The sequence below is a fragment of the Talpa europaea genome, assembly GCF_964194135.1.
Source record: "Talpa europaea genome assembly, chromosome: 14".
Classification (NCBI taxonomy): Eukaryota; Metazoa; Chordata; class Mammalia; order Eulipotyphla; family Talpidae; genus Talpa; species Talpa europaea.
In genome coordinates, this window is record NC_140082.1 from 30,699,766 (window position 1) to 30,725,315 (window position 25,550).

At 35.5% G+C, this 25,550-nt stretch overlaps 1 protein-coding gene across 2 annotated transcripts in view; it reads left to right on the top strand.

Moving 5' to 3' along the window:
* Positions 1 to 15,406, top strand: part of USP6NL (USP6 N-terminal like) — a gene marked incomplete at both ends in the record, with an annotated part of 88,740 nt that extends 73,334 nt beyond the window's left edge. For both annotated transcript variants that reach the window (XM_084253417.1, XM_084253418.1), the window contains 4 exons: positions 344 to 409; positions 504 to 603; positions 6,178 to 6,330; positions 13,992 to 15,406. In XM_084253417.1, the coding sequence (XP_084109543.1) occupies positions 344 to 409; positions 504 to 603; positions 6,178 to 6,330; positions 13,992 to 15,406 (1,734 nt within the window). The remainder of the gene's footprint in view (positions 1 to 343; positions 410 to 503; positions 604 to 6,177; positions 6,331 to 13,991) is intronic.
* Between the last annotated feature and the right edge of the window lie 10,144 nt (positions 15,407 to 25,550).

Sequence of the window (25,550 nt, forward strand, 5' to 3'; positions counted from 1 at the left end):
TCTTTTATTGCATGAAAAATATTTTAAGGGTCATATGAACTATTTGTATGCTCTATGGTAAAACAGTGATTTAGTAAAGCAAAGATACTTCACTGCAAAATATTTAAAGAGAATCAAAATGTTGTATTATAATCCTTTCATAACAAGGATTTATTCTTAGATGATCAGTAAAATTGAGGGAGAAGGGAATATGAAGAGAATAGGAATATGAAAAAGATTTGTTGCAAAATGATTTTATGTTTAGCTTTGACAGCTACCTCCAATAGCAATACTAACTTTTAGTATTGTCTTGTCATGTTTTGTTTGCTACAATCCAGAAATTGTGAAGTCTTTGTTTTTTCAGGATTCTCAAGAAATCTACACAAGTTTTTACACAATGAAATGGTTTTTTCAGTGTTTTCTTGATCGTGTGAGTATTTATTTATTAAAGCCCAATCATAAAATTATAAATACCAGATGAAGGCAAACTGTTTATCTTATTTCTGGTCTGTTTTTGGTTATAGACTCCCTTTACCCTAAACCTCAGAATATGGGATATCTACATCTTTGAAGGAGAGAGAGTTCTCACTGCGATGTCTTACACAATCTTAAAATTACACAAAAGTAAGAAAACATTTATAAAGATTTAAGAAAAATCTAACTTTGTTGTAATTCTAATTTCTTATTTCTTGCCCAACTTCATTTCTTTTAGTAGTCAGTTAAGAAAATTCTTGAAAATTAGTGAAGAAGTAATCTTCAGGTGGTCATTTACTTTCACTGGTTCTTGTGACTAAACTTAGTATTGCAACTATCTTTGATTTTCTTTATATCCATTTCATTTTCATGCTTAAGCAGTAAAGTGTAATGTGTTGCTTTCACTAATAATATCCTTATTAAGTATTTGTTTCCACTGAGACCCCTATTCCTTTTCATCAATCTGAATCTCAGGTTTGTAATAGGAAGAGAGAGACCAAAGAAAACAGGCATCTTGTAAAAAGGACTGGAGAAGACATTTTCCATTACTGTTTCCTTCATCCAGGCAAAAACCAGCCAGCTCCAAGCTGTAGACCAGAGATGCATAACCTCCACCTCCATCTCTGTGACTGATTGCTTTGTGGCCTCTGGGGCAAATACAGTCCATGTATATAGTTGCCAAAATGCAACTCAAGGCTTTAAAAAGTCTTCAATTGTAATGTTTCAAGGGTTTTATAAATTTGATCTGCTATATCTTATTTTAAAAATCAAGAAATAGTTTTCTTCAAGATGAGGAGCCTAATTCATCAGTTTCAATTTAGCTTTAAAAGTTATGTGACTCCTGGGCCTCCTCGGTGGCACAGCAGTTGAGCGCCGGGCTGCGAGGCTGCCTGCAGCCTCTGCAGCACCGGTTCAATCCCTGGCCAGCCAGCGAGGGTCCCACATGGCACGTAGACCTCTCCTGCTGCGCCCGCTGCTCCCTTCAGCAGTGTATTTCATCAGCCTGCCTGTTCTGCTCCCTGCTTTGGCTCTGGTGAATTCTCACCCTCCCGCGCTTCTGACTGTACCCATTGCTTGTATAAATAAATAAATAAATCTTAAAAAAAAAATTATGTGACTCCTTATAGCTGCGCAGAGTACAAAATCATCAAAAGCTTTAGAACTTCATAAAGCACTTGTAATCCAGACCTTATGACATAGTTTCTCATTCATGGTATTTTCACGTTCTTCTTTTTTTTTTTTTTTTTAAATAATAAATTTTATTTTTATATTCCCCCATGCAATTGCAAACGCCCCATTCTGACCCCAATCCTTCCCCTCCCGCCCCCCACCCCCCAAAAAGTGTCTCTGGTTCATAGTTTTTTGTTGATTTTGATTTTCACTTTCTTATATTCATTTTCCTGGTCCCTTATTTAAGTTTTCTAGATTCCTGCTATGAGTGAGACCATCCGGTATTTTTCTTTTTCTTTTTGGCTTATTTCGCTGAGCATGATCCCTTGCAGCGCCATCCATGTTGTTGCAAATTGCATGTGTTTATCTTTTTTGAATGCTGAGTAATATTCCATGGTATATATGTACCACATCTTCTTGATGCAGTCATCTATTTTTGGGCATTTGGGCTGTTTCCAAAGCTTAGCTATTGTAAATAGTGCTGCTATAAACATAGGGGTGCAGGTTTTCTTTGGAATTGATGTTTCTGAGTCCTTTGGGTAAATACCTAGGAGTGGAATTGCTGGATCATATGGAAGCTCTATGTTTAGTAGGTTCAGAAATCTCCACACAGCTCTCCATAGTGTTGGACCAGTTTGCACTCCCACCAGCAGTGTAGAAGAGTTCCTTTTTCTCCACAACTTCGCCAACATTTGCTGTTGCTAGTTTTTTTAATATGTGCCATTCTCACTGGTGTAAGATGGTATCTCATGGTAGTTTTGATTTGAATTTCCCTGATGACAAGTGATGTTGAACATTTTTTCATATGTCTGTTGGCTATTTGCATTTCCTCTTCAGAGAAGTTTCTTTTTAGCTCTTCTGCCCATTTTTTGACTGGATTATTTTCTTTGTAGCTGTTGAGTCTCATCAGCTCTTTGCAGATTTTTGTGATCAGTCCTTTATCATTAGTGTTGTGTGCACAAATGTTCTCCCAGTTGGTGGGGTTTCTCTTTGTTTTTGTTATTGTTTCTTTTGCTGTGCAGAAGCTCTTTAATTTGATGTAGTCCCAGCTGTTTATCTTTGCCTTCACAATCACTGCTTTGGGTGATGTGTCTGTAAAGATGTCTTTGATATGCAAATCACGTAGTGTTTCGCCTATATTTCCTTGTATGTATTTTATGGTTTCAGGTCCTATATCTAGTTCTTTAATCCATTTTGAGTTGATTTTTGTGTATGGTGTGAGGTAGTGGTCAAGCTTCATTCTTTTGCATGTAGCAACCCAGTTTTCCCAGCACTATTTATTGAATAAACTTTCTTTGCTCCATTGCATAGTCTTTGCTCCTTTGTCAAAGATTAGTTGACCATAAATCTGTGGGTTTATTTCTGGATTTTCTATTCGATTCCATTGGTCTGTATGTCTGTTCTTGTTCCAATACCATGCAGTTTTGATGATTATGGCTTTGTAGTATAGTTTGAAGTCTGGGAGTGTGATGCCTCCATTTCCTTCTTTTTTTTCAGTAGAGCTTTGGCTATTTGGGGTTTTTTTGTGATTCCATATGAATTTCATCAATAATTGTTCTATTTCTTTGAAGAATGACATTGAAATTTTGATTGGAATAGCATTGAATCTGTATATTGCTTTTGGTAGGATGGCCATTTTAATAATGTTTATTCTTCCAATCCATGAGCAGGGGATGTCTTTCCATTTCTTTGTGTCTTCTTCTATTTATTTTAACAGTGTTTTATAGTTTTCTTTGTATAGGTCCTTTACCTCTTTTGTTAGATTTATTCCCAAATATTTGACGTTTTTTGTTTCAATAAAAATAGGGATTTTTTTTTTATTTCTTCTTCTTCTTCAGATTTATTGTTTGTGTATAGGAAGGCTACTGACTTTTGGGTATTGATTTTGTATCTTGCCACTTTACTGAATTGATTGATGAGTTGAATTAGTTTTTCTGTGGAGTTTTTGGGGTTCTCTATGTATATTATCATATCATCTGCAAATAGTGATAGTTTGACTTCTTCTTTTCCTATTTGGATTCCTTGTATGTCTTTCTCTTGTCTTATTGCTTTGGCTAGGACTTCCGGTATTATATTGAAAAGCAGTGGTGAGAGTGGACATCCTTGTCTTGTTCCAGATCTTAATGGAATTGCTTTCAGCTTTTCACCATTGAGAATGATACTGGCTGTTGGCTTGTCATAGATGGCCTTTATGATGTTGAGGTATGTTCCTTGTATCCCAAGAATTTCAAGGGCTTTTATCATGAATGGGTGTTGCACTTTGTCGAAAGCTTTTTCAGCATCTATTGATATTATCATATGGTTTTTATATTTCTTTTTGTTGATGTGTTGGATAACGTTGATTGATTTTTGGATGTTAAACCATCCTTGTGTCCCTGGAATGAATCCTACTTGGTCGTGGTGAATTATCTTATGGATACATTGTTGGATTCTGATAGCTAAAATTTTATTGAGGATTTTTGCATCAGTGTTCATTAGGGAGATTGGCCTGTAGTTTTCCTTTTTTGTGTTGTCCTTGTTCGGTTTTGGTATTAGTGTAATGTTGGCTTCATAGAACATGTTTGGTATTGTCCCTTCCTTCTCAATTTTTTGGAAGAGTTTGTGAAGGATAGGCACTAATTCGTCTCTGAATCTTTGGTAGAATTCATTTGTAAATCCATCAGGTCCTGGGCTTTTGTTTTTGGGGAGGTTTTTGATTACCATTTCAATTTCGCTAATTGTAATTGGTCTGTTTAGGTGTTCTATTTCTTCTTTATCTAGCTTTGGGTGATTGTAGAGTTGTAGGAATTTGTCCATCTCCTCTAGATTGTTGAACTTGTTTCCATACAGCTGTTCATAGTAGTTACTGATTATTCTTTTGATTTCTGCTGTGTCCGTTGTGATTTCTCCTCTTTCATTTATGATCCTATTTATTTGTGCTTTCTCCCTTTTTTCCTTTGATTTTCACGTTATTCTTGAATGATTCATCTGTTCAGCTTCCCAATGAAATTATGAGCTAATTGGAGTGATGTTTTATAGTTTTTCTTCTTGCTGTGCCTTTATCTTTGTTCTTAGTGCATATTGGGTACTTTAATGGAAAATTATCTGATTATTTACTTGAAAAGCATGGACTTCAGGAGTACCATATTATCCAAACTTTAGATAGGAATGAAAACTTCCTTTAAAATCATGTTTGTATTGTTTTCAATGAGAGAAAAGGACCCAAAAGTGTAACTCATTTCCTTACACCCAGAGTCTGTGGTATAACCACACACTACCTCTCTCCTCTTCCTTTGATCCCCTGCTTTATTTCTTTTCTTTCTTTCTGAATTTTGAACTGACCAAGATATAGAAAGAATATTTATTTTTCATAGACATGGCCTTATTGGTTTAATATTTCCTCGAAAGTAAATAAAAGCGTATTTCCTCCATAACTCTCTTCCCCCTCTTAAATTATATTTTACCTATGAATTGATTAATTTTGACAAGTTAAAAATTTTCTTCACCCTTTGTAAACTAAGTATAACTGTTACTTTATATCCTAATATATCATTAAACTAAATAAGCTATAAGGAGAAATCTGTTGCTGTGTCTTTTTTCTCAGTTTAAGAAGGAGACAAAGCTCTAGGACTTACATGAATTTCCTTCACCACCATCTAAAATGTCTAAAACTGTGTCTCAGCACCTTTACCAGTAAGATATAACATAGCTTCTAAGATTTTTTCCTTTTTCCTTAACAATATTTAGTAATATTATTACTGGAAGTTTATCACACTGTGGTGTTAAATAGTAAAACAATTAGAAACAATCTGTTATTCAAAGACTGATTAAATGGTAGTACATGCACACACTAGACTCATCTAGTATTAATGATGCTATAAAGTCATATTTACTGAACTGGGCGATATCAGTGATATACTTCATTGAGTAGGGAAAAAACAAGGAAAGTGTAAGTATAATTTTTTTGTTAGTTAATAAACATGTATACACATCTGCTTTTAGAATAATCACTAGTAGGAATCTTAGCTGAGTTTTACTTTCTGCTTTGTATCTGTAATTTGAATTTTTTCAATAAAATTAATTTCATAGGCAGAAATACAAATCAAACTAATATTCCATATTTTTTTGAAATTCAGAAACTCTACATGTGGATTTGCCCATAACTGTTGGCACTTGTATCAATAAAATAGAAAGCCTTCATGTATTCTGGGTGGTCTTTCTATGTCTGTTTTCTCCAAGGTTAATATCAACATGGTTATGGCTTAATATTAACATATGGATGTTAATATTAACATAATTGTTAATATTATGATTATTCTTAAACCAATTGAGAGGATATTTATTTACCAGTATTCATCTCCTTTCTTCTGCCAAAAGTACTTGCTTTTCTCCCTGATAGCTTTCCTATGAGAAAATACTTTAGTCTGGCTGAATTTCAGTGATATTCACAATACCATATATAAGTTATCTGCTGTGCCCTTTAAAAAGAAATACTACATCAGAGTAAAATATGTTATTTCTGAACCTAAAGTAGCTGTTAACATAGCATTTTAAATTTCTCTCATCCTTTCTTAGAACATCTAATGAAATTGTCTATGGAAGAACTTGTCGAATTTCTTCAGGAGACCTTGGCAAAGAATTTTTTCTTTGAAGATGACTTTGTGATAGATCAACTTCAGATTTCCATGGCAGAACTAAAGAGGGCGAAATTAGACCTTCCAGAACCTGGTAAGAAATATCCAAACAGTTTGTATCTAAAGTACAAATTAAGAGTAGAAAACACTGTGCAATTAATGTGGGCCATTTCTCTTCAAAGTATAAACATTTTTATGTACTTGTGAGGACATAATATAAACCACTGTCTTACTAGCTGCTTATGACTTTATTCTTATTTTAAGAGAAAGCAAATAAACACATCAACTAAATCTACCTCCCCTAGTAGCATAGCTGTATTATCTCTACTGAAACTTACAGAGTTTGGTTGACAAGTAATATTGTTCAACAGAAATAACTATGGTGCTTTCAACTAGCATTACAATAAGTACTTTTTACTTTTATCACTTCGATTTGTGAAATCATATGCAATAACAGAGTGATTATACATCCCATTTTGTAGAAGTGGTATTTAAATGCTTGTATATGAAACTACAGAATCATCAGATAACATTGACCAAGAGTTCAAGTATTCTGACTAATGATCCAGGGCTTTTTGCATTATATTGCAGTGCAGGTAATATATTTTATTCACTTATTTTAATATATCTTCCAGTACCTCCTGTTAGGTTTTCTGCTAGGTGTTGTGCAGGATCTTTAATATCCCCATGCTTCTTGCTTTCCTGGTATACAAGGAAAGACAGGATTATACAGATGATAGCAATCTAGTATGCATAGGGTAATATAAGAGCTGGATATAGGATAAATGGCTATTTATCAGAGGAATTATTACAAGAACACCCCACAAATCTGAGAGTGGGGGGCAGTGCCTCTCCGAACCCTCTGGTCAGCGCTCACCTTGTGCATTTCACCTCTGCTGCCCTGCTCTGGGGCCTGAGATGGAAAGGAAATAGTCAGTATTCATGCCCTTGGATAACGTTGAACTAAACATTTCCCACTCATTATAGTACATGCTTTGATGTCTACTTGGATAGGTCTCTCAAGAAGGAAAGAGAAATGCAATCACATAATAAATCTCTTTTCCTCTTTGGTAAAAAGCAAGATACTTTGCTTTTAGTTATTTTATCGCCAGGGATCTAGTCAGTTTATCTGAGGTTTGTTTTGGGTCATCAGGGTTCACTAGAAAACAAGTCATCACAGCAATAATTGAGTGTGGGCATAGGCTTCGTGAAACCATCACCTTTGCTAAGTGAGGTCAACCCTCCGTTGTTCAGAATAATAATGTCCATTTTCTGCTAATTCTTTCCTGAAGCAGGGAATGTATTTGGAACAGCAATTACTAACTATATTCTTTCTACTTCAACATTTATTTTTAAATGTCTTGCCTGCTTTTAAAAAGAGTTTAAGACAAGTTTAGTAAAGGACACATATAGAGAAAAAACATGTATTAGAACTATCTAAATGTGAGAATAAAATGTGAAAACCTGTTAATGGAATAGGATGATTTAGTATCGAACTAACTGCTAATATATATTAAATGCTTACTATTTTCTACATATTACATGCCTATCTCATTTAATTCCTGAAAATAACTCTAAGGAAAAGTACCCATCCTCATTCTATACTTGAAGGTACTTAGTAGTAGTTGGTTGTAAGGTTATTTACTAGGAATTGGCAGCATGGGATGGAGAGTGGAGCAGAGGCATAAAGGGAGAGGGAAGGATAATACCAGGAGCATTGGCTGCATTTTGCTCTCATCATACTTGCACCAAGATGGATTCTGCACTTTCTAGGATAGTAATCTGTCTTGCATTTATATTTCAACTACTGCATTTACTTTCTGGACTTTTTAACCTTGCAAGCTGCCCGTTGTTCTCCTCTTTAAATTAATATATATGGAACATTAAGATAACTAAATGAACATTATAGTAAGAAATTTTAATACCCATCTATATTTTTAAAAATATGCATATAAAAGTATGCATATACATTTGACTTTTTTATATTCATGCTTCTCATTTATTTTTCATCTCAAGAATTTATCCAACTATTATTGTTTCCTAAATTGCAAAAATATCAAATTGTATGTATAAGATTTTTAAAATGCCTTTTAGGTATTAATTTGATAATCATTTTTTCTCTTTTAAAACACTTAGCATGGTTTGTTCACATGGTTTTCTTGACTTTCTTCAATGTTATTAATGTATTTTCAAATGCCTCTAATGTACTTCTTGGGTATACTTCTCTTAGTTGTGAACTTCAAAAGTACTGATGATTTATACTTGCTGATATTTTACTTAACATTTTTATTGTTATTCTTAAGTGAGTTTGCATTGTAGTTAACTAAAACTTATTATCAGGTTGTGCTGGCTTCATAATTTGGAAACTTTATATCTTTCCCTGTACTATGGAAAATTTTATGTAGTATTAAAATTGTTAATCATTCACTAATATACTTGTGAAGCTGTTTCAGTTTGATGTCTTATTTTGTGTGGAATTTCTCTGATAACTTTACACTTTCCTGATAGTTGGTTATTGTTTTGTGATTTGTCTTCTGAGGTCAATGTGGGTTATTTATAATTTCTTTGGAAAATTTCTCACTTCTAGTTTTGAAATGTGTTTGTCCAAAGTTTTGTGAGAAACTTTTACCTTTTATACAAAGGTTAAAAAAAAATGTTAGAAACTTCTCCCCATGTACCCATTACCAATAATTTAAAAAAAATAAAGACATCATGATAATTCATCCTAGACACTTTAGTCTCAGTGTTCAAGAAACAAGGCCCTTCTCCTGGCTAACCACAATGTCACCATCCAACCTAACAAAATTTAAATATCATTCCCAAATATGATCAAATACTAATTCCATATTAATATAATTTTTTCAGTAGTCCCCCAAACTATTTTAGCTATTTTTCTCAACCAGGATTTAATCGTGGATCGTACTTTGTGTTTGATATACTTAAGTCTCTTAAAATGCAACAGCCACTTCTTCCTCCTCACTCCCTATCGCTACCATTTCTTTTCTTTTTACAATAAAACTTTCTCAACTCAGCAATAAGTATACTTTGCTTTCTTGTTATTTCTATGTTTACTGAATTAACTTCTTTAAATTCCTCCAAGAACTTTTTCTTTTTGCATTTACATCTTGGCCACCTATTAGACGCACACAAAAGGACTTGCTTTTGGCCTATCTCAGTTTTTGACATGCATATTTTACAAAGCAAACTCATTTCCAGTTTTTTATTTCAAGTGAGAAATGTGCAACTTTTCCTTTTAGGTAGACATTTAGAGGTCACTGATGGATTATAAATTGGCCTAATTTCAATATTGTATCTCAGGAAAAAGGGACATCCAAAGAGAGGTTCAGAGATGGGCGAATAGCCGGTCAGTTGAGTAGTTAAAACGCTCCCAACATTTATCAATTAAGTTCACCTTCATCTATGGTGACTTCATGGGACTCAAAACAATTACAAATGTAACATCAAAGATCATGATCACAGATCACCATAACAGACATAGTAATTATAATGAAAAAATTTGAAATAGAACAAGAATTATAAAAATATGACACAGAGACATGAAATTGAGCCACATGATATTGAATAAATGGTGCTTGATAGATTTGTTCAATGCAGGGTTGCCACAAACCTCAGTTTGTAAAAATATGTGGTATCTCCAGAGCTGAATAAGGTGAAGAAGCACAAGAAAATGTATATATTTAAAATAAAAACCTATTGTCTACAAGTAGTTAGCTTAAGAAATGTTTTTGAGAAGGTAAAGCATCTTGTGTCTTGATCATATACACACATATAAGCAAGTCAATATTATTGTGTTTTTAAAAAATTAAAAATCTCTTCTACTTTCTGGGTGTTTGAGCAGATTTTCATTTTATCTGTTTATATAGTAGAAATTGATTTTACAAATACTCATTAATATGTATGTGATTTGAAACACTAGTAAACAAAGTATAATTTTTTAAATTATTTCACAGAAACTATTGGAAAAATATAGGATCAAATAGTTTTATAGTGATTAAGGTTTATCTTGTAAAGATTTGTCTCCTTTTGAATCCCTTATCTTTCAAACTTAATCTGACAGGACAAAAAAAAAAAAATCAAGCTTATGAACCTAACTACACTAATCAAAATTTTTTTCTTACTGTCAGCTATAATTTAGAAAGCAAGCTGAAATTATTTTGATGAACTTGTTGAAGATTATATAGTGTTTGAATTGTGTATTCTTCTGGTTAATGGTCATTAAACAGAAAGTTGATTTTTCAGATATAAATTTGAAATCAGTAATTATGTGACAATACTTTAAAGACTCAGTTGGACTTAGTATTTGATCTGGAAGGAATAAGATGAATCCTTTTCCCAGAATAATTTTTCTGACAACAGATCCACCATTTCTTACTGAAACTGTTAGAATCAGAGTACATATATTCTGTTGAAATTTAAAAGTGGAATGTTGCTCACAGAGAAAGCACTTAGAACACTTTCCTGTAATTATATGTCTCTTGTTGGATGCGAAAAGCTGTTAATGCCTTCTGAGACAATTAATCTAAGTCTTGTAATTGAGAATGGTGTCCACTGGGTGGTGACAGAGACCTGAGTAAGATCCAGGATTGACAAGCATAAAGACACTTGAGAAGGAGGACTACCTTATTTTGTAGAGCTGGCTTTACTTTTCTTTCTTTTTTATTTTTTTAAAGAAACAAACATTTTACCTTCATCCTGAAATATATCGAGTTGTATTTCCCTTTTTTGAGTATTCTAGCACTAGCATAAAAATGCTCACCTCTTAGATGTTGAAATACTGGTGAAGGACACCATTAAAGTGGTATTTTCATAAAAGCATCCTGTTACAGCGATAAAAACTGTGGTACTTTCCTACCCTTTAAAGAATAAGGCAGTAATTCTTCATGTATACTCCTGTATTTTTAAGAAAAGGGGAAAATAAAATTTTAGATATGAAGCTATATCTATATTTTGGGGTGAGCGAAACAATATTATGTCTATTGACAAGAAGTCCCAAATGAAACTAGGTATTATAAATATTAAGACTTATAGTCTATTTATAACTATCTATTTTGGCATCAGTTATGCTTCAGCCTTTTCATTATACTCAGTTGCTTAAGGGTAAAAGAAGATAGTGTGGTGCAGGTAGAGGGGTAGAAATAGTGGGGGGCACGTCAGGTAGGTTAAGATGGATCTAAGAAGAGATCATGTAAGAATGTTTAATGCTTTTTGAGATATGCTTTTGTGGGGGAAAGGCAGAGGATGTTTATTAGCATGTGATGGTGGTGTCATATTACTGGTGATGGCATTTGTCCTTATACGGTCTGTCTTCAGCTCAGTGAAAGTTAATAATATTCAAAAAAGAATTGCCTTTATAATAAAGTCAAGTGCGTTTTTCTTCTTAATTTTATAACTGCAGAGATTAGATTGCCTAGGTGCAGAGTCCTTGAGTCTTGGTACTACCATTGGAGCAGCCTCTGCCCTGCCCAGTTTTTGTGAGTCATGAACAAGTCCCCACTCAGGCCTGAGAGTGAAGCCCTCTTCCAGGAAGGGAGCTGCTCTGCTCATAGGTTCCCTGCGGCTTTCTCCATTTGCTGTCTTCCTGATCTCCTTTTACCTGCTCTCCTCTTTCTGAACCTCTTCCATTATACACCTGCTCTGATCTCACCCTGCTGCCCTCTCTTTTTCTTTCTCACCTTTCTTTCCCTGTTCTCTCTCTACTGATTTCTACCCATTCGCATCTCTCTTCCTCTGGAGAGAAAGTGTCCTCCCAGATAATGTGCCCAGAGGACCCTCAGAATCATCACAGAAGTACAAACAATATTTGATCACTGCCAAGTTACTAAGAATTTTACATGACTTTATTATAAAGGCAATTCTTTTTTGAATATTGTTAACTTTCACTGAGCTGTTGTGGGGACTACCTTATACATGGCATAATTGAACAATATTATCAATCAACAAATATTCCTGGAAGACATATATTGATACTGGGGTCAGGAGCCATGTGTTAGTTCTACTAGTTAGTCTTTAGAATGCTCCCTGCTCATAATCACTATAGAAAGTCTGTGTCACCTAACACTGTTTTAAACCATGCAATTGCCAGCAGTGCATTGTGGTCTTGGGACCTGTGAATATCCCTACTCCTGCCAACATGACCATTGTGCTAACTTGCATTACTGTTTTTAAAATTGGGAGGAATTTTTTTTTTAAAAAAATTTATTTATGCATGCAAGGACTTGGGTACAGGCAGAGGTGTGGGGCGTGAGAGGATTCACCAGAGACAGAATGGGAAGCAGAACAGGCGGATTGACTAAAATACACTGTTGAGGGGAGTAGGGGATGAAACAGGAGAGGTCTACTGTGCCATGTGGGTTAGCTCCTTGGCCGGGGATCAAACTCATGCCATGCTGCTGTGGCTGCGGATAGCTTCATAGTGCTGCGACTTAACCCCTTACGCCATCAGGGAGGCCCCTCAACTAATTTTTAAATGAGAATTTTTTCTTAGTAACAGGAGAATTTTTTCTTAGCAACAGGTGAAAAACTTGAAAAATACACTTTCTACATCATGGTATTTTTTTTTAAAGATTTATTTTATTTATACAAGAACCGGGGTAGAGGCCAGATGCACGGGAGGGTAAGAGGATTCACCAGAGACAGAGCAGGGAACAGAACAGGCAGACTGACGAAATACACTGCTGAGGGGAGCAGTGGGCGAGACAGGAGAGGTCTGCTCTCCACGTGGGTTGCTCCAAGGCCAGCGGGGATCGAATCGGCGCTACAGAGGCTGTGGACAGCTTCACGGTGCTGCGCTTAACCACCTGCGCCACCAGGGAGGCCCCATCACAGTATTTTCAGAGTGAAACCTCTTATTTTTTTCAAGATGATATTTATTGTATGTCTGTATAGCAGTGGGTCATTTTTAAACAATATCTACTAGTGGCCAATTTATTGTTCCTTTCTTTAATTCCTCATTTATTTCCTGATGTTACATATATATATATATGTTATATATATAACATATATAACATATATGTAACATATATATATAAGTTTTATATATATATAAAACTTAAAGTATCTAATGTGATTCTCTTTGTTTTTTTCATCTTTATGCATTTAAAGTTAGATCTGTTTAGAATGCTAACATTGAAATAAAGAGTACTACTTTTTATCATGAATTTACATGGCGGAAGGTACTAAAGATGATGAAAATATAATAATAATAACTAAGCTATTTGGGGACAACTTGGACCCACAGTTAACCAAAAGTCAGTTAACCAAAAGTCAGGTCCCACAGTTAACCAAAAGTCAGTTGGCTTTTAAATTTGACAGACCTGCTTGAAATTGATGGTTAAAGCTTTACTGAGATTTCAAAAGTTCTAGTTGATACAGACTAAAGTGAAACTTTACTTTAATGGTAGGACATTGAATTATTAATTGTTTTAGAACTACGGTCTTGAGTAAGCACATAGCAGTATATCTTAACAAAATATAAAAATCATATAACACAATTGTATGAATCTTACTCATAAGATTATAAAATATTCCTACCTGCACATTGCCTAATAAGATTGTGAGTTTTGGTATGTCTATCAGTCTCTGAAAAATGCTTCTAAGCCACTAAAATCCTGTGGGGTTTATTTATGTGGATGTTTGTGTGTGTTTGCACATTTAAGAAGTATGCAGTTATTCAAAATGTGGTTATCTATGGTTCTGTCTATTGATTGTTATTTGTGAATTCATCTTTTCCTTTAGGTAAAGAGGATGAATTTCCAAAGAAACCTTTGGGACAACTTCCACCTGAATATCAGTCTGCCGGTATTAGTCTCGTGAGCAATGGACAAAGAAGTGTTGGCAGGTCAAGTCCCCACACTAGCAGTAGAAGAGAAAGTGGCTCATCACCTCACAAAAAACATGAGCATTCACCTCACCATCACAGTCGAACTGGTACTCCAGAAAAAGTAAGACAACCAAGACGGAAATCGGTGGAGGATGACAGTAAAAAGCTTAAAGATGAGGCAGACTTTCAAAGAAAACTTCCATCAGGTCCACAAACTAATTCCACGCAATATAACCATGCAACTGCTAATCAAAATAGCAATGCTACTTCAAACATCAGGAAGGAATTTGTACCCAAATGGAATAAACCATCAGATATTTCGGCTATTGAAAAAAGTGCCAAATATGCCATGGAAGGCAAAAGTAGATCAGCACACCCCACACTGACAGTCACCATACCAAGTTCTACTGATACTCAGCTATCAAATGGAAGGCAAAAGATGAAGGTTTTGAATGCTGATGAAGGGAAACGTGGATCTAATGCATCACAGTATGATAATGTACCTGAAAGTGAAAATGGAGCTTCTGTTGAAGAGGCACTAGAAAGGGCTTATTCTCAAAGTCCAAGGAATATTATTTACTCTCACAGTCCAAGAAGGCATGCTGAGCCAAGTTCTAGTCCATCAAAAATACCAAATAAGTTTACTTTTAGAGTACAGCCTACAAATTATGCAAGATACCCATCTCAGTTAGAGGGGGAAGATCGAGGGACAGTGCACCCACCATCTTACAGTAATCCCCCTGTTTACCATGGAAATTCTCCAAAACGCATCCCTACTACTAATAGCAATTTCGTGTCGCCACAGTTTAGCCCTGGGACTCAGACGAATCCTTCCAGGAGACCTTATGGTTCTACTCTTTCAATTGATGTTTCTCCAGAGAAATCTTACAACCGCCCAACTCCTCTTGTACTACCATCCAGTCGAATAGAAGTTCTCCCTGTTGATATTGGTGCTGGGGGATATTTGGGCAATTCAGGGTCACCAAAGAATGGAAAATTTATTGTCCCTCCAGTGGATTATTTACCAGATAACAGGAAATGGTCAGAAGTTGGTTATACATACAGACCTGAGGTGCATGGACAATCGTGGACTCAAGATGCTAACCATAGCCACTTAAGCAATTTACCAAAATATTCAGCCTTTCAGCATGTGCCCTTTCAGGACCACAACCTCCCAGCGGTTTCTGTAGACAGTCCAGTGCGGTATAGAACTTCACCAGCTCTAGAAAATGCCAGTTCATCTGGGTATCAGTATCCAGGGCCAGCACCTCCAACATATCACTATAGAAATCGGGATGGACTTTCTATTCAAGAATCAGTATTGCTGTGAGAATTTACCTATACTGGCTAAAGACAAGAGAGTAGAAACCATATGAAACCTACATTGCTATGTTTGTAATTGCCAAAGCAGTATTTTATACTATTGTAAACAACTCGCACAATTCTAATGTATGTTAGTAATAAGAGTATATGGAAATGTTTTTATCCCATGTAGATGCTGCTTAAGATGAGCATTTTAAATTGCATCATCACTGAACCTGTTAGACATAGCAATAGCATTTAGGGATGCACACACAATAATAATTCATGGCTCAATTTCATTTATATCTTCCAAAACCTGACCATTTTTTACCCTGTTAGCCCATTCTATTTTGAATAATGTTACAAAGCACTGAAAAACTGTGTAGAATGAATATTTTTAAGGTTATATGTAGTGTATGTGTCTTTTAACAGATATTATAGGCGTCTATGCATACACATTTGAACACAGAACTAAAGGAATATTTAAAAAGAACCTACTTTTAATCTAGATCTGTGGAATAATTTATTTTTCTCTTTCTTAACTTGTCTTTAGTCAGGTATTTTTCCTCTTAATATATTTAACCCAGATCCTAAACTAACAAGTGTTTGCCCTGACTCAATTCAACATCTCATAGAATGCTCATTATCCTCATTCAACTGCTGCATTCTTTAAATCTGAAAAATTAAAGACATTGGAGGGAAAGGTTAACCTCTTAATGGTGCTTAAAATTCTGGGCAGTTAAAGTAAGTTTATGGCCAGAAGTGCAGCGCTTACTGTATCCATGTACAGCAATCAGGTTTAGTGCCCTTTGTTTTGGTCTGACTCTTGTAAAACTCAGAGCAGAGCAGGATGTTCCTCGCCAGATGCGCAGGAAATGCTGCAGCTCTGCTCCCAGTGGGTTCTGCACAGAAGATGCACAGACTGATCTCCAAGCACTCACAAGGGGGGCAGCAGAACAAACCCCTTTGGAATTCATTTGAAAGCAAGATTAACAATTTGGTTACTTCTGCCCATTAAGTTCCTGTAAAGCCTCCCCATCAAGAGCTGGGTAGTCATTACATGATCTTTTTCTGGCACTTTAGAGAATGTAGTCGATGGTATTGCTGCACTTAGGCCTATAATTATCATGGTGTAAAATTGTAAACAATGATTTTAACTATTAATAGGAATCTAAGATTTGGGTCTTTTTAAAAATATGGTGATTTTCATACTTTCAAAAATTTTTTTTCAGTGAAACAATTTAGGTTCATGGTAAAAAATTAGCATTGTCTTTAAAAAATATTCTATTACACTACAATGATCAAAATACTGACAAAGTTCTGGGGACTCCAAGAAAGTATGAATTTGTTTTTAAATTGGATAGCTTGTTTCCAACATTACTTTGTTCACATTTGAATTTTAGAGCGTAGAAAGCCTAATACTGATGGCTCTTGTTTCAAGTTGGAGCTTTAAGCTTTCAAGGTACAGACATTTGTCTTTTAAAATGAGAGTAACTTTTGTTTAGCTAGTGAATGTGACAATATTTTTTATGTATATAATGAGTCTAATGTAATTTTAATCAACTCAGTAATGATGTTATTAAATCGCAAAGCAAATGCAGTGTATTAGCAGCTAAGCACTACACTGAAACTCAGACAAAATCCTGGTATCACTGGGCTCTTGATTCAGATCATGTGGAAGCTTAGAAATAAATGTATATAAAAATGTAGCTGAGGATATTCCAATTTTTAAAACCATGATTCTGTGACTTGTAATAAACCAAGCTGTACAATTTAGTATATGATAGCAGCATCTGCTCTGCTCCCAAATATATATCAACAGTGGTAAAAGCTGTAGATTTATCTATATATATGTGCAAAATATATATATATATACACACACTATTTTCTTATGTCATCTGACATTTTTTATCTGTATACTTTTTTTTGATGTGACGGTTTTAAAATGCTAAAAGTAATAAGTATGTTTTGTTTTGTGTCCTTTATGTGCTTTTTCATATGACAAAAGTGCTTCATCCTTCTAAAGCTAATTCTCTTCTAGTCGGTGTTGCCCAGTATTTGCCTACATGACTGTTACCACAGGTCTGTGTTTATGCTTCTTTTTTTTTTTTTAAAGATTTATTTATTTATACAGGCAACTGGAGTACAGGCCAGAGGCGTGGGAGGGTGAGAGAATTCACCAGAGACAGAGCAGGGAGCAGAACGGGTAGAAGGTCCGAAATACGCTGCTGAGGGGAGCAGTGGGCGAGACAGGAGAGGTCTGCGGCGCCATGTGGGAATCTCCCTGGCCGGCCGGGAATTGAACTCTGGCTGCAGAGGCTGCAGACAGCTTCACAGTGTTGTGCTCAACCGCTGTGCCACCGGGGAGGCCCCTGTTTATGCTTCTTTAACTTCCAGTGGCATTTAGAATTATATTGCCTTCATTTTATTTAACATGCCATTATTATAACCAGTAAGATATTATTTCTAGTCTTCTCCATTGTAAAAATGTAACTCCTGTGTTTTTTCTAGTAAGAAAGCTTAATTTAAAATTATTTTGTCCTTATAGTTTTATCTTTCAAGTTTATCTTTTAATAAAAGATAAATAATATTGATAAGGTGGGTTAAAATATCTTTATGGAAGATATTGTTTGGTAAAGATTTTCATGGTGGAGACTAATTTTACAAAACTGCATGCACATTGTATAAATATTTTACCATTACATCTTTATGACAGTTTTACCTAACGTAATAAGCACTTTGGTATAATTTGTATTTTTTCAGTATTTATTTTGAAAAGTTAAAGAAACTAGACCCAGAGTCTCAAAGCATTTTAAAACTTAGACTCTCTTGGGTGTTTGTATTTTTTATAATATTACTAAAAACAGTTTTTTAAAGCTAGGATATATAAAAAATCAAATAAGATTATTGTAGGGGAGGGAAAAAATTATTTTTCCTCCATCCTTGTAGATTCTCCATCAGAAGCCCTGTCAATTAGACTGACAAAAGATGAGGAAAAACAAGTTTATTAACTCATGTTTCATGTACACACACGTGAGTGAGTACCCAGTGATGTGTAACTCAAGGGGGTACCTAGAACTTAGAATCTATATATGTTACTTATCGGGTGTAGGAGAGAGAGGGCACTTAGGAAAAAGGAAATGATTTTTTGAAAAATAAATGGATCCCGAGGGGGATAGATGGGAGACATGATAGTTTGTCACAAGGTCTGGGTGTGGTGCCAGGGAAGATTAGAGTTGCTTGGGGATAGGATTTATGACAATTAAATTCTTTGGGGAGCCTCTGTTTTTGGGTAGATAAAGTATTTCAGGAACTCAGTTGCCTTCAGCTCAGTCATTCTTATGCCCAAATGACTTATTTTGGGGTGGCATGTCCTGGTCCCCTTCAGCATCAATGATAGGTTTTTTGAAAGAAGGAAGAGATTCATTACACAGGACTTCCATGGAGAAGAAAAAAGAAGTTTACAGATGTAATGTATTTGTTTTAGGTCTTTCCATTTTCATTTTAAGAAGATTCTAATACTGAAGTGTATCATACCCCATGTAACTTTAAAATTGAGTTTCATATTTGTAGTCATTTCAGGCCTCTCCAGGACCTATCATGATGCATGCACAAAAACTGTACCTAGTCAGTACTTTGCTGAGATCGCTTTTCATTTTCATGACTAGAGATTATGTGATGTCCCCAAATAGGAATTTATTCACAGAGAACCTGCAGCTTAATGTTTTGGAAATAATATTACTCTCAATTATCTTTTGAAATTACCCATATTTTAGTATGCTCTTGATTGTGGGTTAATTAAGATTATGATTTTGGGATTTGGTTTCTTGTTTTAATTGTCTTTTAATGGATTTTAAGTGTCCATTTCTATTATAGATATAAATGCTTATTGACCAGATGGTTTTCATAACTCAAACTTTACTGATGATGACCCAAGGTATTGAGAATGAGAAGAATTCCATTTAACATTTACTAATTAATTGTTTTTCATAAGGCTATTTAGTCATCCAAAATCTAAGCACAATTTCTAACAACACTGAGAAATAAAGGAGCAAAGTTTAGATTTCACAGGAGTGGATCTTAATGCTTGCTCCTTTTGAAAATTATATGGGGAACTTTAAATATATTTTCTACCTAGATCCTAGCTTAGACTATTTAAATCAGAGCCTCTGGGATGGAACCCCGGGCATCAAGTAATTGTATTTGTCCTTTCCAGTCAACTAAGTTCTTTAAAGAAAAAATTCCTCTAAAGTTGATTGTTTTGTATTTCTGCTATGAGCTGTCTCAAAAACTCTAAACAGATCAGTTTCAGAAAACTCTTAATTTCAGGTAAGTTAGGAAAAATTCCATTGGAAAGATTAATATTACCAGCCATCTGTAACTTTTGATGAACTACTGATAGTTGTGGAAAGTATAAAGGGCTTCAAGTGGAAGGTGGCTTCATTCAGTACTTAGTTTTATTACTACTTACAGGAGTCCTTCAAAATAGGTATTTTTCTAAAGAACCTCTGTCACTCTTCTCAGGTGTGCTAAAAAGCAAAACAAAACACAAAAACCTAAGCTGTTTGGGAGCCTAGCCACATTTTCTCTGTGTGAGAGCTGAGAAAATGCTGCAGCATCTGGGCATTCATTAGGCCAGCCATTTTATTTGGTCATCATTTTATTGAGCACCTGCAGTGTACTAGTGTCCTAGGAATTGTGCTAAACTCATGCTCGAGATAGAAAATGTTTTATCATCTCTGTGTCTCAGTTCAGTGTGAGAGACATGTATACACCTCCCATGCGATCAGGGCATAGAAAGGCCACAGTTCACAAAGATCAAGGACTGAGCCTAAGACAATTAGAGTAGACAGATAGCGAAAGGGGGGGGGGGCGTTGCATTTATAGAGGGAATGGCATGAGCAACTACATGGTGTGGGGGAGAAGTTTGCCACTTTGAGTTGTAAGTAATGTTGGGAAGGGGATTCCGCCGAGAGACCTAACTATAGAGAGGGCTTGTGTGCCATTGAACAAGACCCTATGGGGTTTGCCATGATTTTATTCATATTTCCTGTGGAGGTCAGATATAAGGCAACAAGCCTGAGGGAAGTTAGGAAAACTGGCAAGTTTTGTAAAAGGTGGCACAGTTCCTAAGATGAGGGAAGAAGATATGAAGAAAAGTTATGTAAGAAAAGAAGTTGTGAAGAAAAAGAAAAGGTGATTTGAAAACTAGTGACCACATAAAATTGGTAAAACTTGATAAATGGACATAATCATAAGAAAAATAGCTAACTTTATTGGGTGCTGATCATGTTGTGCTGTGCTAAGCATTTTTACTTCTATTAACTCATTTAATTCTCACAGAAACTCTGAAGTATGTACTACTATAGTTCCCACTTTATAGAGGAGAAAATGAAGTCACAAGAATGTTGAAGTTACTTGGTCCAAGTGATATAGCCAATAGGATATAGCCAGGGCTTGAACCCAAGCAGTCTGAATCTAGAGGCACTGCTTCCCTCCCTCTTCCCCATCAATTTGAAGGAGTCATAGCTTGTAATAATTCACCCATTTAAGTGTACATCTCAATGATTCTTCAATGAACTTGTAGAGTTGTGTGACCATTGCCAGCAGGCCAATTTTAGAACATTTCCACCACCTCAAAAAGATCTCAAGTGTCCATTTATTGTTATCTCCATCTATTACTACTACCAGGCTCGCACTGGGTTACTAATCTACTTTTCTAGATATTATATAAGCGGAATCATGATTGTGTTTTGTCACGACTGACTTTTCTCATACTTAGCATAATATTTTTGAGGTTCATGGTGTAGTATGTATTAGTTACTTTCCTTTTTATTGCTGCATAGTATTCTACAGTGTGGCCCTTTTAATTTTTTATTTAGTCACTTAGCAGCTGGTAGTCATTTGGATTGATTTCATGTACTGCTCAAGTCCATATGGGTACAAGTCTTTGGACATAATTTCATTGTCCTTGGGTAGATATATATATATATATATATATATATATATATATATATATGAGTGCTACTGATGCCTTTTATGGTATATTTATGTTTAACTTTTTAAGAAACTACCAGACTGTTTACCAAGTATCTGTACCTCGGTCCCACCAGCAATATGTGAGTGTTCTGATTTCTCCATATCCTTTCCAACACTTATAATTTTGTATTTTTTTGATGGTAGCCATTCTAGTGACTGTAAAGTGATAACTCATTTTGGGCTTGATTTGCATTTCTCTTAATAGCTAGTGATAGTAGCATCTTTTATGTGCATTGGTATATTTTCTTTAGTGAAATGTCTATTAGAAGCTTTTGCTCACTTTTTAATTGGGTTTTATTATTGAATAATAAGAGTTTTTTTAATCATATACTCTGAATGTAAGTCCTTTGTAAGACATATAGTTTGCAAATATTTTCTCCCAGTCTGGTTTGTCTTATCAATGTCTTCATGGTGTCTTTTGAAGTGCAAATGTTTTTAATTTTAATGAAGTCCAACTTAACTAGTTTTTTTTTCTTTATGGATCAGGCCTTTAGTATTGTATTTATCTGCCTAGTCCAAGGTCATAAATAATTTTCTCCTGTGTTTTATTCTAGAAGTTTTATAGTTTTAACTCTCCCATTTGAGTCTATGGGTCAGTTTGAATTAATTTCTTGTAAAAGGTGTGAGGTAGGGTGATCTAAATTCATGTGACTATTCAGTGGTCTCAATACCATATGTTAAAGAATGAGCTCTCCTACTAAATTGCCTTGGAACCTTTGTTAAAAATCAACTGACCAACATAATGGAATTTAAGTTTTGAAAGCAAAAATATACATTCTCCAGCTTTGTTCTTTTCCCAGTTATTTTGGCTGTTCTGCGTCCTTTGCATTTCTATATAAATTTTAGGATCAGCTTGTCAGTTTCTAGGAAAAAACCCTGGGATTTTATGGGTACTGTTTTGAATCTATAGGTCAGTTAGAGAAGACTGCCATCTTAATAATAGCAAGTCTTCTGATATATAAACACAGAATGTTTATTTCGAACTTTAATTTCTCTCCACAATTTTTTGTAGTTTTAGTTTATGTCTTGCATTTCTTTTGTTAAAATCAACCTAAGTGTTTTTTTTTGATGCTCCTGTGAATGGAATTGCTTTCTTCAGATCCTTTGTACATAAATATCTTGCTGTATCATTGGGACAAAGGTCAAGATTGATTTCTACAATTCCTAGACTGGGTAGTAGAGTGGATTGTGGGATCACCATACGATAAAAAGAATTCAGAAGAGTAGGTTTAAGTTTAGTGAGAAAATGACTTATTTTGTGTGTAGAATTTGAGGAATAGGAAATTGACAGTTGGTATTTTCTGACAGGCAGTTGGCAATTTCAGAGAGATTTGAAAGTAGCCAGCATGTAGGAGGTAAAGTCATGAAGAGTACTTGCTTGGGGAGAAGATGAGCAAACTAAGATGGGGAGAGCCTGTGAGATCACTGGCCTGCAGAGATAGCACAGGGGAGGAACACATGAAAGACTCAGATGAAACAGTCATGGGCTAGCCAAATGTTCATGTTTGAAGACAGCTTTGGAGTCAGACAGACTGGAGTTTGAACTTGGCATCCATAGGCCAGCTGCTGTTCTTGGTCCTAGAGGAATCATGCTGTGACAAGATAACAAAATCCCTATCATGGAACTTACGTTCTGCTTCATTTTCTCCTCTACAAAATGAAGATTGTAGTATTATTTCATGGAATTGTAAGGATTAAATGAGTTAATTTGTGTGAATTGTTCCGCATAGAATCATCACACAGTAATAATTTAAAATGTTATCCATAATCACATGCCACCACAAGGCTGGATCTTAGTGACCTTGAGGGTCATGGACCTAGACTCATGGAGCTGGGAGTCTAGGAAGAGCACAAAGGTAAGCAACGGGTGCATGAGGGGAAAGCACAAGAGCGACATAAGGAAACACTGGCAAAAAGGAAATGATCAGCAGCTTAAAATGCAGCAAAAAGGCATAGTGACTGGGACTGGAAAGTAATTTGGACTCAGCAATTAGGAACTCGAGGCTAGCATCTGCTGTCATTCCTAGAGCCACAATCAGATTGCACTGGTCACTGGCACCAGTGGGAGCTGATGCAGCACTCTCCAGAGCTTTGAGAAGAGGTGGTAAAGGTAGAGATTGGGCAAGGATGTATATACATGGAAAAAATAATGCTAATTAGAGATTAGTTTGAAATATTCAAAACATTCCCAAGTACTTCCGCAAGTCAGCACTTGGTTTTACTCCAGTTTGTTACTTTATGTAGTCTTGAAAATTGAAACACCAGTTATTAAACTTGCTGTGATTCAAAATTTTCACTTTAATTTGGAAAAAAATCAGTGCAATCTGCATGTAGAGCAGGTGGCATGAAAAAAGCTATTAAGTGGCTGCCCATGAAAACCATTGATTTTGTAAGGCACTTATTTAAATTTTGTTGCCATTTGCACACTAAGGGGTGTGATTTAGAAGTAGCATATGTGCAAAAGATGGGAGAGGTTAACTTCTGTTTAAGTGAAATAATGAATTGGCAATGAACTGCAACTCCTCAAATGCTGAGTCAGTTTTGAATGAATTAAGCTCGCCACAAGTTCGTAGTGTGACTGGGTGGGTCACTGAATCTCCTGAGACTTGGTTTCCTCTTTTGTAAACTCTGGAGGTGGAAGGTGAGTGGGGAGCATTTGGAAAGGGTTCTGCCCAAACTCTGAGGGAAGGTGCCTGTTTGTTTTGTGCTGGGTACTATCAAGTGCTAGGGGAAAAATGGTGAGCGGAGCAGACGTCCCTGCTCAAGGAGCATATTGTCTTGTGACTGATAGGAATTGTGTGCTATCAACATAAATGAAAACACATCTGTGGCAAGGACCAGGAAGGAGGAAAACCCAATGAATTGACTACCTATAATAATGACAAGTATGAAGATGACACTCATGAGAAAAGATGTGACTTGAATTGGACATGCAGAGGAAGTAGCCACAATCCTGGGCAGAGTAGCAAATATTGACACAAAGAGCTCAAGTTGCTAACATGAAGATGGTTTTAAGTTATTGAACCGTGTCTGTACTCATGAATAATAGCATTAGCAGAGTTGTCATTGAAAGGACAATGATGGCCTATACATTTGCAGTTTGGTCGACTGGACTGGAGCCTGTCAAATCTGCACCATGGTTTGCCATTCATCACAGTGTGACCTTAGGCAACTCACCTTGCCCCTCTGGACCCCACTTTTTTCAGCTAGAAAATGTGAAAATTTGAGTTAGCTTGTGAACTAGTAGAAATGATCCCTGCAGTGGACCACAACTGTGGCTGCAGATGGACAAGCTGCCAAAAGTGCTGATGTGGAGGCCCACCACAGACTGATTAAGTCAGAATGTGCCAGGGCGTGGCACAGGAATTAGGGTTTCTTTTAAAGTCAAACACATGCAACCCAATAGTTCATTATTCTTTAATCAATCCCTTAGAACCTAACCATGTAATGCAATTGTATAAGAATATAGTACAAGAAATCAGAGCCTTGGACTAGAAACCTTTAAAACAAACATGGAGATGAGTCTCAGCTTTCCCATTAACCTTGCTGGACCTCAATCTCATTGACAAAATAAAGAAAATGAGGCAATCCTGCAAGGTTGTTCTGAAGATGATTTGAAATAATGTGCATGTAATACAGTGCCTGGAACACAGATGCTCAGTAAATGTTAGATGACCAATATAAATGTTTGCATAGGGAAAGGGCTAATATTCCTATTAAAAGCACTCTCTCTCTCTTTAAGACTTGTAAAGTATCCCCAAATGGAATATGGGCAAAAAATATTAAGAGAAGGTGAATGGATAAAATTGTACAAAGTCACTAAACATTGTATATCCCCATTAATTAGAGAAGTTGAAACCAGAACGATGCTCAGGAAACATCTTTGGAAAAAGAATATTCATGACCTTCTAGTGAAAGCAAAATTGCATTCCAAAAATGTATTATCATTTATATTTGTATTTTTTTGGTCGAGCAATACATCTTCTAGCAGAAATACAAGTGGAAAGAGATACATGTGAAAAGGATGTCTGTTGCTGTTATTTGTTAATGGAGGAAATCTGGGGGGGAAACCTCAACATCCATCATTGGAAAATAGGTTAAATTATGGTATAGTTTTATGGAATAATACTGTT